Source organism: Triturus cristatus, chromosome 2_1 (assembly GCF_964204655.1).
Source record: "Triturus cristatus chromosome 2_1, aTriCri1.1, whole genome shotgun sequence".
NCBI lineage: Eukaryota > Metazoa > Chordata > Amphibia > Caudata > Salamandridae > Triturus > Triturus cristatus.
The window spans coordinates 671,977,321-671,990,862 of NC_140581.1; the positions used below are offsets into that span (position 1 = coordinate 671,977,321).

The 13,542-nt window shown below is 45.8% G+C and overlaps 1 protein-coding gene across 1 annotated transcript in view; it reads left to right on the forward strand.

Moving 5' to 3' along the window:
• The window catches only part of SLC25A46 (solute carrier family 25 member 46), a 135,028-nt gene that overhangs the window by 109,620 nt on the left and 11,866 nt on the right, over positions 1-13,542 (forward strand). Inside the window, exon 7 of the mRNA XM_085632586.1 lies at positions 5,684-5,741. Within this exon, the coding sequence (XP_085488712.1) occupies positions 5,684-5,741 (58 nt within the window). The remainder of the gene's footprint in view (positions 1-5,683; positions 5,742-13,542) is intronic.

Consider the following 13,542-nt stretch of genomic DNA (forward strand, 5'->3'; position numbering starts at 1 on the left):
CACGTGCCACTCGGCCGGGATGGGTAGGTTCTCCAGTTCGGTAACATCCCCCTCCGCGGACTCCTGGTCCACCACCTCCGGTGGCCTATCCGTCACACGGGGCGCGGATGCCGAGGCAGGCTCCTCCTGCCCTCGGTTCTTCCCTTGGTCGGCAGCCGGCGGTGCCTTTGTTCCAGGCTCCCGCCTAAACAAACTCCCCCTCCGGGTAGTCTCAGACCCTGTTCTGACACAGGCCCAGTCAGGTGTACCCAGCATCTCAGCATGAGTCCGGTATTCCACCTCCTTCCAAGCATTATGCTCCATGTCATTCCCCAGCAGACAATCGACTGGCACGGCAGGGCTTACGGCAACTCGAAGCAACCCTGCAACCCCTTCCCATTCAAATGGAACCTCGGCCACCGGATAGTGGCCCATTCTGCCGTCAGCCATCGCGGCAGGGTGGAGTACATGGGGAATCACCTGCTCTGGAGACACCAGTTGGCTATGTACCATAGTCATACTGGCTCCTGTGTCTCTCAGAGCCTCCCCTCTTTGGCCGTTGATGGTGACCCACTTCCCATACTTTGTGGTATTTGCGGGCACCTGGATCTTTGGAACCATCTCCCGTTCTCCCAGGGACACTAAGGTGACACCCACCCACTCCCTTCCCTTATCTAATGGCATCTCCTCCCCGAGCACTACACTAGCTACTCCGGGGGCCTTTCCTCCGATGGGAGGGGGTGGTCTTTTCGGGCACTTCACATCTCCCTCATAGTGTCCGACACCACCGCACTCGAAGCAATGGACAACCCTTGGCTGCTGACTCTGGCCAGGATTAGGGTTTCTCGGTGGGTTAGCCCTAGGGGTGAATCCCGGTCCCTTCCCTTGGAAACTATTTTGGGGGCCTTTAGAGAACTCCGTTTTCTTTTCCCCTCCCTCTTTCTTCTGGGGGGCGCCCTGTCCGGTCTTTTGAGAGTCCCCTCCAGTCCCCCTTGTGGACACCCGGGTACTAGCCCAAATGTCCGTCTCCTCAGCAAGCTTCCGGGGATTGGTCAGCTTGCTATCCACCAGGTGTTGACGCAGTTCGGGGAAACATTTTTCGAGCAGGTGTTCCTTCAACATCAAATCAAACAACCCCTCGTAGTCCCTCACCTCGCTGCCCTGTATCCAACCCTCTAATGCCTTCTTTGCATAGTCCAGGAAATCCACCCAATTCTGTGTGCCCAGTTTGTGGCTACCCCGGAACTTCTGTCTGTACTTCTCGGGTGTTAGTCCAAACTTCCTCACGAGCGCCACTTTCATGGTGGGGTAGTGGGTCTGCTCATCATGCTCCAGGGCCAATAATGTATCCCTGCCAGCTGGAGGCATGTATTTATACAACCCCCCTCCCCAATATTTCTCTGGAACCCCATGGACTCTTAAAGAGACCTCATAGGCCGCTAGCCACTTGGCGATGTCATCTCCCGCACTATAGCTGGCTACTATGTCTTTTGGCAAATAGGGTTTGGGTTCCCTGGTGATTTCTCTTTCTTCGCTGCCACCATTAGGAACAGTGTGTGCCCCGACCCGTAGGATCTGGAGATCTATCTCCCTGAGCCTCAACTCGTGAGCCATCCTCCGTTCCTCCTTTTCTTTCTCCAGCTTCGCCAACTCCCATGTGAGCTGTCTTTTCTCCCTCCGGTCAGTGAATTCTGCTTCTAATAAGCCGTTGCTAGAGACACTGCTGCCCTTCCTTGATTCCTCCTTCTCAACCTTACTTTCTCGTCGTGCCTCCCCCCAAGCCCTCAAGCTGGTCTGGAGCTCACCCTTCTTTGCACCTTGGGGACAAAACACCCCTTCTCGCTGACAAAACTCTGAGTTGGGCCACAGTGTAAGTTTCCACATCCTCCAACACAAACTCCATTTTGCCCACTCAGGATAGAAGACAGTTGCTTACAGAAGCTATGCAGGGGGGTACCTTTTGTAATACCTCCTCCCACCACCAGAAGTAAATTTAGAAAAAACAAAACTCAAAATTAGGAAGTCCGCTTGGAGAAAACTCCCGGTGTAGGCCTATGGACTACCCAAAGTTATTGTCGAGTAGACGCAAGCACAGCTCTATCCCACCACTGAACACCAATTTTATGTTGGAAACCGGGCAACCGGGTTAGCAGTCACCAGGTTCCCAGCACAGAGGTAGCTTGGCTCGAGCGGTTGGGGGTCAGGCACCGTGTTAAGCGTACGTCACACCCTCACAATAACCATGCGTTCATCCGTTCCAAAAACGACACTACACCGTAAAAATTATGGAAGTCAAGTTGAAAATATATGTCTTTATCTTATTTTCTCTTAGTTGCAGGCTTCACATAATAAATACAATACAATAGGATTTTCCTTCAAAAGAGCAGGTCAAATAAATAATGCTACTTTGGAATTTCAACAAATAGGTTCAGGTCATCATTAAGCAAAGAATAAATAGATGTGCAATAAATACAGACGGCAAATAAATACAGTCAGACAATAAATACAGTGCAAGAATAAATTAGTGGAAGACAATAAATAAAGCACCTTCAATAAATAAGGTAAAACAATCAATGACAATTACAGTTCAGATCATTTTCATGAGGTCACTTGGTCTTACTTTGCCCATACACAGCTTATGGTCAGTTGGATGGCATGGGGGGTGTCCCACCTAGATTGGTCAAGGCTGGGGCCTAAGCTGAGGCAGAACAAGCGTAACCTAAAGATCTGGCCCTCCAAACTACACAGCTCTTTACGGAGGTCACTGTACCAGTCTCAGTTCACCCCTGGCACTCCCAGGTTGGTCCTAACACCCCTTTAACCCCTAGGATGGTCTTTTAGGGCTCCACGGGGCCTCAGACGCCCCCTCTACCACTTACTGTCCTTTTCACGATGATCGGCTCCGCTCGGCGCCGTGTCGACGCCGTGAGGCGGCTCCGGATCGATGTCGCTGGGCGGTCTCGACTCGATATTGCTGGGCGGTCTCGACTCGATGTCGCTGGGCGGTCTCGACTCGATGTCGCTGGGCGGTCTCGACTCGATGTCGCTGGGCGGTCTCGACTCGATGTCGCTGGGCGGCCTCGGCTCGATGTCGCTGGGCGGCCTCGACTCGATGTCGCCTTCCGGCGTCACAGGGACTCGGTCTCCCCGCTTCTGGGTGTCTCCGGAGTGCGATCTCCACTCCCGACCTCCGGCGCGCTTCACCTTCGTTTCCGTCGTCTCCGGTGGGCGGACTTCACTCCCCCGTCGACGCCTCACCTCGACCTCAGGTGACTCCCGACTCGACCTCCGGCGCCTCTCCACGACCTCCGGCGGCGCCCTCACTCGACCTCGGGTGACTCCTTACTCGACCTCCGGTGCCTCTCCACGACCTCCGTCGGCGCCCTCCCTCGACCTCTGGCGGCTCCGGGTACGACGTCTGCTTTCTGTCAGCGCCGCTTCTCTACCTCAGGCCCCAGGTCTCCAGGCTTCTCGACGTCAGGACTCCAGGAGGACACTGCTGAACAGGTCAGGAGCTTGCTGTTCTTCCTCTTTAAGGCCTGTTCCAAATGTTCAGTTCCTTAAGATGGTTCTTCTGGTCTTGGTCCCACACAGGACTTTAGGCTGGGCTTGGTCAGTAGAGACTAGCATCAAGGGTGGGTTTCTGGACCCCACTCCAAGCACTGGTTTCCACCTCTGCTGCCTTACTCCGACCTCCTTCTATCTCTGTCCTCTCTCTTCTCCAGTCAGATGCCAACTGCCACCCTGAGATGGCCTCCCAACATTCTAAACTGCCTCCCACTATCACAGGATTCTAGAATGTTCCAGGAGGTTCTGGAAACCTCCAGTGAGTTCTGGTGATGTCACAGGTGACAATGGGTGGCCACCATTTTGTGTCTCAGGCCCTCAGACAGAAGTTCCAGGGGTAGGGAAAATGGCTCCCTGACCCTGCATCAACACTAAAAAGTCTGGTGGTTCCCAAAAAGGAAAAATTATAATAGGGTTTGAGGCAGAAGTGGGACAAAATAAATAATGGTGAGGAGGGACCACCCAAAGGGCTGACAGGTCTAACAGTGCACATGGTACAGCAGACATGTAGATGGTCCTCTGATGCTGAGTGAAGAGTACCTAATGTAGGAGGAACTGTGATGGTGATCCTGTGTTCTCATGACTGTGAGTTTGGCTGCAGTGCACCATTTTCACAGCAAAGGATGTGATACTAGAGAACATTCGCCTCCTGCTTATCCTCGAACTAAGCCCAGACAGTCTTCCAGAAAGCGAATTATTAAGTGTAAAAAAAAAAAAAAAGTTACAAAAAGACTTGGCCACTAAAGGCCTGGTGACCTCTTTTTGTCTTCTGGTAAAACTGAAGGTGATTGACAGAAGGAGAAAATATGTAGCCTCTCTGGCAGAGGCAGCCAAGGCTTTCCTACAGGACTTGGGTGGTGAGGTAGCTTTTTGAATGAATTCTTCTCAAGTTCAGTCATACTTCTTGAAACAAGGATCAGTTGCATTATTAATAGTGTTTAAAGCCCAGTAATTCCAGTTCCACCTTTGTCCCTAAATGTTTGCGTTTTTATCAACTAAACAGAATTTATGCCCTTGTCTGTCCATTATAAACCATTGCATGTATGGAAGCTTAAGTCCTATTCCTTACAACTTAGTAGAAGTTTTAGCTTTTCAAATATTGTTTTATTTGTGTAAGTGGATCGCTTCAAATTTTATGTAGAATCATACACATCTTGTACTCCATGAAAGAGCTTGCCTGGTGAAAATTGGTTTGTTTCCTTATGTCAAAAATTATGGTTGCACAGGCAGTTGATGTTGTTCATGTCTTTTTTTTACATCACATAATTAGTTCGAAATTTACTCTAACCTGCTTCAATGAATGCACTAGCCAAGACAGTTATTTGGTAAGAAGGTTTTTTAGTATTTGAAGCAAATTCTATGCATAGTATTGTTCATTTATTGAGAAGTTTTATAAGGCCGTTTGGTCACTTCAAAGCTCTGTTGTCAAAATCTGTAAGATGTCAACATAGAGGGTAGAGTCCAGTTGGTGGAGAAAGAGCCCCCTTCTGATACTCTTCAGGCTCGGCCCACAGTTATGTAGAAGAAGTTTATGTGAGCTGGAGCAGTTCAGTTTTCAGACTCAAATAAAACGGATATAGTGTGGTTCTGTTCTTAATGAAGGATCACTGGGAAGGTCGATGTGTCATCGCTGAGATGGGAGTTACGTTGGGTGCATAGTGGGGTACTAGCTTTTGCCAGCTGATATCCTGGAGCCCTACTCCAGTAGGCTTTGTGTACAGTGCAAAAAACCTTTAACTTTATCTTTTTATCCACTTTAAGCCGTTGAACACTTTCGTAGCTTGTTTTATGTCGACACTCATCCGAGAGATCATATGCATTATAGCTACCTGGTTTTGAAGATTTTCAGTCTGTTGACTTAGTTTATTTGGGAGCGCATTGTAGATGATATTGCAGTCGTTTTTATGGTGCCATAAATATGGTCCTTGCCAGCTGTGCCTAGAGGTCTTTTTGTCACAAAATGGGCTTCGGAGTAGGATTTACTTGCTAATTCATCATGTACCTTACGAGAAATCATCATTGGAATTTGAAAAAAAATTATGCAATTTAACTTGTATAGTAAAAAGTTTCATTTATGTATATAAAATCATGTGCTTATTGTATTTTCACGTAAACTCTTTTTCTTATTTTCCAATAGGCTGACTTATGTGATAGCAACTCCGTTTTACTCAGCAAGCCTAATAGAGACTGTGCAGGTAACAGATTTATTTTCTGTAATGTATATCTAGTCAATGTACAGCATGTTAATAAAGAGATAGGAATGTTTGTACCTATACAATACATTTATCAGTTAGGACAGAATGGGTGCTACAGAATGTATTAAATGTGAACTGTACTCTATTATGTCCATGTACCTAAATCAAATTCGAAAGGGACTGCATTGTTCCGTAACCTTTGTACTATGTGTCTCCTGTAACTAAGCCTACTGTTGAGGAATGCAAGTGTGGGAGACAGATTGCCATCTGTGGAACAATTGCTAGCTATCCATTTCAGCGATGCTGCCTTTAGAACATGAGGAATCTAACCTTTTAAAGGTTGAGTTATGAAACAAATTATGCTATGCTTTAAGAGTGGTTGAATCTGCAAATTGAATGACTGCCAGGAGTTGATACTCCAGTTAGACTTTCAACTTACCCTGTCTGATAATTCATTCTGAGAGTCAGAGAATTTGTTAGCAACAGAGTCCGCTTCGGAGACCGTCGCGGAAAGAGAATTAAAAACGTTCTTTGGCTACTTCTAGCCGTAGACTTGTCACCTTTATAAAATCCCTGGGCCCAGACTGGATCTGGAAGATTTGAGCAACATTGCTCCTATGCACAGATATTTGGTGCTGTGCAGCTCCGCATTGATTTCATTCCACTCTTGAAGTGATGATGGAGCCACATATAAGCTCTACACCTGTCAGATATTTTTCTATACACCTTTATTCATGGATTCAGAGCGTACTCCTAACTTTTTCCTCTACAGTTTTTCCTTACAAGATGCTGCTTTTTTCTTGTGTGTTAGTGCTTCTGTGTTTTTAAGGTGAAGATGTTTCTATCGAGACCCTGACCTCTTGACTGTCCCCGATTACTACTTCAGGAAGGCTGATGACAGCCAGGTACAGCCATCTCACACTTCATTGTGCCCTTATTTTGGATGCTCCTGCTTGAAGCCCACGTCATTGCTACGTGCTGTGGCAACGATCCCCTAACAAGAAGACTGTGACAGAGGAACAGCCAGATAATGAGATTTGAAAGAGAACCATTCCAAACTGCTTCTGACGCACGAGTCCGAGGATTCACATCGCTTGTCTTGAAAATGTGTATGCATTTGAGATCCAAACCACCCCATGTTGTCCAGTGTCACAGCCAGCCTCTCCAAGGTGAGGGTGCACCACCTGAAATCTGTACATTTTGCTGGAGGAGCAAAGCGTTGGCCTAGAGTCTAGAAGTCTTCCTGCTGAGAGGAAAAGAATGTACCTGGCTGAGCATTAGGAGACCCTGTCCAGAAGATGAAACACAGAGCGCTCCCAGCATGGGAAATAGTTGGAGACCATGAACGACGGCAAGGCAGCGAAGCCCGTAGTGATCTGTTTGTGGAAGGTGTCCCCCAGTCTCCCTAAACAGTTCTGGCTGTGAACCGCATCCAGCTTTCTGTGAAAATAAAGTATGGAGCTTGATCAGCAGTCCACTCGCTGTCAGTAAGAGATTGGAGCAGCCACTGATTACTTTGCGAACTGAATGTGCCTTCATAACTGAGGTAAGCACCTTTATTGGTCTGCATGCCTCAACTGCCAAAGTGCTCGGTGAAGTCGAGACGGACCGGGAGACCACAGTTGCTATAACATCATCTCATCTGCACTCAGCCTGTTGAGGCCACAGCTGCCAAAAATGAGCACTGCTGCAGGGGGGTCTCTAATGGAAATCTTTAAAATGTTCAATTTTAAGTGAGGCAACTGTCTCTGCCCCGGCAACTCAGAAGCTGTGGCCACAGTAGCAGTACGGCACACGCCTGAACAGCAACTACAGGATACAGCTAACTGCAGGGCTTGAGAACTCTAAGTGATGCATACCACCATAGTGAAGACTCCAGCATATCGCCCTACTATAATATCAGCACTTTAACATATATATATATATATATATATATATATATATATATATCTGTAGTCAATATTTCTGCATAACAGCGGTGAGAAAAGTGGAGCCTGAATTGGCGCCATACTTTCGATAAACATCTAAGCACCTCGGCTTGTCATTGCTACATGTTTATATTTAGGGCAGATGACATATATATTTTTTTCTGTGCACATATCAGGAAGCTGATTATGTTTAATTGTTGGCAAAACATGCAGACTGTGCATTAGGCTGTTATTTGTATTCATTAATTTTGCACTTTGCACTTTATATATGTGTCGTGATAAGCATGTGTTACCAGTGACATTTTCGATTGCACAGTCTATTTTCTATGTATGCCTGAAGGCGGGAGGTGAGCTATATATACTTGAAAATCTATGGCGCCAATTAGATTGATAAAGCCTGCTGCACAGGCGAAACGCTTCTCTCTTTCAATGCGGGGTTGTGGGAGACCAGAGAAACAACAAATAAGCCTTATCCATACAGACCTCGAGTACGTGCCTCTTCTTCATTGGAGCAGGATTGTATTCTTTAATATATATATATATATATATATCTGTAGTCGATAGTTCTACATAACTGCTGTGAGAAAAGTGAAGCATGAATTCTGCAGACAGAGGTTTATGAACTAAGACTTTTTACGAAAAACAACAAGATGTGAAAAGGATACTAAACTGCTGGGCGATTGAGTGAACTGCACCTGTGCCTGATCACCGCCGTTTACCAGAGTACACACATGGGATTAAAGCCTATGGGGACATTCTGTTAGCAGGGGAGAGTACTGAATGGTGTAGGACCTCAAGATCCCAAACAGTATTTCAACTCTGTGTTGCTTTCCCCTAATTGCGATGTGTAGTATGCTGTTACGCTGAATGATTCAAGCACGTTCTTTTATTCGAAATAGAAGTGCTGCATAGTCCCTAATGTTTAAATATTTTGAATTTGTAAAAAAAAAATATGTATATGTTTTGGTGAATCAATTTTTGATGGATTTGTTGAATAGTGTATAGTTGTATTTTTGAAGTTTATACTGTATTATTCAGTATTTTAGCATTTTAATATTTCTAGCTAAGCTAACTTATAATTACATCTCAAATAAAATGATTTTTATCAGAACAGATTTGACTAGTATTTTATGTTGGGGGTGGATGAGGGATAATGTTTATTATTATATTTATTAAAAAATATTTTATGCAAATATTATATGGCAATTTGTAACATTTGTTAAGCTTTCTTAAAGTATTAATTTACATTTATGAAATAATTGATAATGTACATTTTGTTGTATTTGATCCCCTAATGTGTACTTTCTCCCCTAATGTGTACTTTCTCCCATGTTTGTTTTCATGGAGTTGGAATAATAAATCTGAGCCCTTAGCCCCAAAAATCCCCTAATCTCTGCGGCGGTTCGTGCAGGTAACAGCGGTGGAGCCGGGTGGAGGGGGATTTCGACGGACGATGCTGAGGGAAAATTAATTATTTATTTAATTTTCACTTGGCATCGTCCCTCGATATACCCTCCACCCAGCCCCACCGCTGTTACCTGCACGAACTACGGCTGTCTAATCTATATAGTTTCCCCAGCATTTGTTAGGCTGAAGTTAAACCAATAAATGACCCACTCCCACCACCAAAGGTGTGTACTTTCCACAATGCTGTTGCACTTGATTTAGAATAGTATCTATAAACCTAACAATGTTTGTTAGACTGGAGTTAGAATAGAAAATCTCACTCTTCCAATGCATGTGCTTTCACCAATGTTTGTTATATTGGAGCTTGAATACTAAATCTGGGAGGGGTGTTTTGAGCAAGGTGACAGAGCAGATGTAAACACCCAAGCCATCGGTTTTTGCTACACTACTAAAGTGTTGGCCTACACTCACTGATCTTTCCAGTATAAACTATTAATGTTCATCAGGCCTCTAGTTGTAAAAGCTTTGGGCTTCTGCGCAGCATTTGCTGACTTCATTTATCCTGTTTTAAAGCCAGCATCCCATCCTTAAGCACTACAGATATACTTCCTCATTTCCTTGATGGGTACATATTGGTGCTGAAGTACCTCGGCAGCAACCTCAGCTGGCAAGAGGTGGGAGGCCTCTGGCCTAGTGGGAGGGGCGCAGCGGCACACTGGGTTGGACCACACAACAGGCGGCACAGCTGCAACAGGAGAAGGAGAGGCCCGGCAGAGAAGAGCGGACCCTCCCACGTTTGGAGGCTCCTGGCCTGCTTGGAACTTTGGGATCAACCTGCTCTGACACCACCAGGGGTCGCCAAGAAAGAATGTGCACAATGGGTATGGAGACAACCCCGCCACCGCCCAATAGCAACTATTAGAGGGACTGGGGCTAGACTGCACAGGTGCATCGGAGGGGACGCGTCAGCCACCCCAGAGAGGTGCGAAGCCCATTTCTATAACTAAGTTGCCAAGAGCAACACAGGCATGCTGGGGCGCAGGGGACTGGCCCGCTGTAATCTTGCATAGGCAATCACTGCAGAGGAGTCAAATTACTTGGATGGAGACATGCCCGTTACCCTGGTGAGAGAGCAGTAAATGCTGGAGGGGGAGACAATCTGCACTTATTGACTGAGAGGCAGCCCTGGCGGACCTTGCCCTCCATGGTGGAAGGCGGGCAGCAATTTGAGGTAAGCCACAGAACACAGAGGTTGAAAAAAGGCAGCCTGTAGGTTGTATAGCCGCCTTGTGGGAAATGAGAAACATGGATGCCCACCATAGCTGGTGAGCAATCTGTGCACTGAAACTTGGGCTCCTTGTGAGACTTCAAGATACACATGAAGAGACATTGGTGATAGCACATTATCCAATTATCTAGAGAAGACTGAAACTGATTGGCGAAAACCTGCAGAGGCCCAAAGCTCTTCGCACAGGAGTCCTTATAAGCTTCAGTAGTTTATAAAGGAAACACCAGTGGGTGTAGACCAAAATGTTAATACCTTAGTTAAATCTGATGGCTGAGTTATCGGACACCAACAAAATAAAACCCCTTAATGCATAACATTGCCAGATAAAGAGCTCGGGAGCACATATCCGGTGTTGAAGTGCTGTACAAGATTAATGGAAACTTATTGATCGACAATGGTGACACGTATGTGAAAGGTGTATAGGGACAGCGCTTTTCCTGACTTATGTTAAGAGGATGCGAAAAGAGGTTAAGCTTATGTTTTGGAGGGGAATTCTCTTGCTGCACACAGGGCACCTAAAATGGAGCTCCACACAGGGTTCTGAAACTTGATTGACGTTCAACTACTGACCATGGTGAAAGAAAGTTGTGAGGGGCGCACATAGTGCCATACACAATGGTGGCAAGTGCACAACCAATGCGGTCCTCAACAATACTGGAGACCCAGGAGGAGGACCACCTGGCCCAATGATAGTGGACCTGCTATGCGCCATTACTGATAAAAATTGATTCAATGATAGTGGAGATGTTTATAAGAGGTGACCTCCGAAAATCTGGAAGAACAGCAACGAAAGAGACAGTGCTAATCTTGCTAACAGATCTGAAAGAACTAAGTATGACAGTGATCAATCTACAGGAGACTACAAGGAAGCTGCAGGATAGAGCTGAAAATGCAAAAGGTCGATGAAGACACAATAACTTAAGATTTTTGGGTTCCCGGTCAGGGCCCTCCTGCGGAAGCCAGATGTCCCTCAGAGAGCAATAGTAACCTGGTTCTTGTATTACAGAGAAAGGGATGCCATCCTTCAATTGCCTGGCTTCGTGGCACTGCCCATTATGATAGCCTGACGATTCAGATCTACTAAGCTTCTACTCCCTGTGTACAACTAGACCAGAAATCCTGCGAAGAGGAAAATACTAGAGGAGGGTTTAAAGTTTATGCTTGGCCTTCCTGCAAAGCTATAGGATATCAAAGACCATAAAACACCCATTTTTTTCTTCACCGGCTGATGGCATTGGACTGGTTGAAGGGGTGGTTTTGGTGCGGAGGAACTAAGCACACTGGTCATCGTTCAACTAGAGACATTTGCTCTGAGACACCAGACCGGTATTTCTCTTTGGCCCCACCAGGCTTGTCACAGTGAATGAAGTTCGACTCTGATGGCACACTGAACGCAAAATGACAGAACAATTCTAGGAAAGGAACTGGATGACCGGAATTACACTCTGCTTTTGTTCAATACTTATGATTCCTGTCTACGTGACACCTATAAGTGGAGTATCTTTTCTTTCTGTATTTTAGGACACAGAGATTAACATACCTAGGGGTGACACAAAGGCTGCTATCGCGATGGGGATATCAGCCTGGTGCCACAAGTGGCCATAGGTGGTACAGTCCTGCACTTTATTGGCTTTGACCGAGGTTAATAGTCTTGTTGACACTTACCAAGTTTGTGAATGATCAGTTTTCGAGGAGGGACGGGTATTTGGACATTGGACTACTATACCTATTTGATGTTGCTGTCTCTGCCTGGGCACCAAAACGGAAATTTAAACACTTAAACTAGGAAACTGGGCAGTTATATCTGGGAGACAGTTGCTCAACACAATGAGTTAAAATGTGTACTTTTAGTTGTATATTTGTAAGTAAGGGAATGACCACTAAGCTGCTTAACATTTATAAGGGCACACACACAGATGCAACTGACATTGCATTAGATCAACAACACATACAATTCTCATATCTTCTAAGGAGTCTGCTATGGATTGTGTTGGGGAATAGATAAAATAAGAATGCTGGCACTGAACGTGTAGGATCTAAAGAACTATGTAAAAAGAAGACTGATATTTTTTTTCCTAAATCACATGACACCATATTGGTATGGTGTTCTTGCATTCTTGCAAGAAACTCACCTAACGCTTCAGGAACACACCAAATTTGCCGAAGTGTGGAGAGGACCTCTGGACTCCCGAGTTCACTCCTTTTACTAGAGGAGAGTGTCTAAATGGAGGTCAGTGGTGTTCAGTTTGACTACAGATGTGAGGCGAGACCTCATAGGGTTGCTACTTACTGGTCAGTGGGACCATGAATAGTTGCCCAATGAGTAAGCTGACTGTCTATGCTCCTAACATGGCAGACATTTCTTCCTTCCTCACCTCCTAGACCAGGTGCTTCTCCAGCTGGGAGGTTCCATTCTGTGGGCTAGGGATTTCAATTGAGTTATGTCCTTGAAGTACAACACAGACACCCTCCCCTTCCAGACTCCGAAAACAGATTTTAAATTAGATGGCGAACATTACAGGTCAACTGCAATTAACAGATGTGTGGGGGTCTCGGCACGCGGAGGACAAAGTGTACTCTTATTACTCATCACTCCTTTCGGTCCTACAGTATACTGGACTACTTATTTTTAACTCTGGATATGTTTGCAAGCTGTGTGGGTATTGACTACATGGGTAGAACCCTGTCAGATCGCTCTCCTGTGGTGCTGACGGTTAGGCAGTGAAGTACTTCGACATGCTCTTCAGGATGAGGAGTTCTCTGCGTACCTCAGGCAAACCATACTAGACTATTTTTATATTAATTGAGGGTCCACAGATAAGAGGGCTACTGAATGGGAGGCAGCAACGGTAGTTATACGAGGATCTATCATTGGGAAGACAGTAGGAATGGATGAAAAACTACGCAAAGACATCACTATAGGGGAACAGAAAGTCGAGGACAAATAATTAAACTTACCTCAGTCAAGTGAAGACATGCAATCATCACTATAACTGAGACAATCCATTGTGGAGTCTTGACAGACTGGATAGGTTCTCACATAAGGCTTATAGACCACGTCTTCACAGGAAAGGGTATATATCTGGGGCAGTGCTGGCCTGGTGGCTCCGAAACAAGCTTAATAGAGCAGCCATTCCATCCATAACCGATGCTGAAGTCCACACTCTTGGGACCCCTA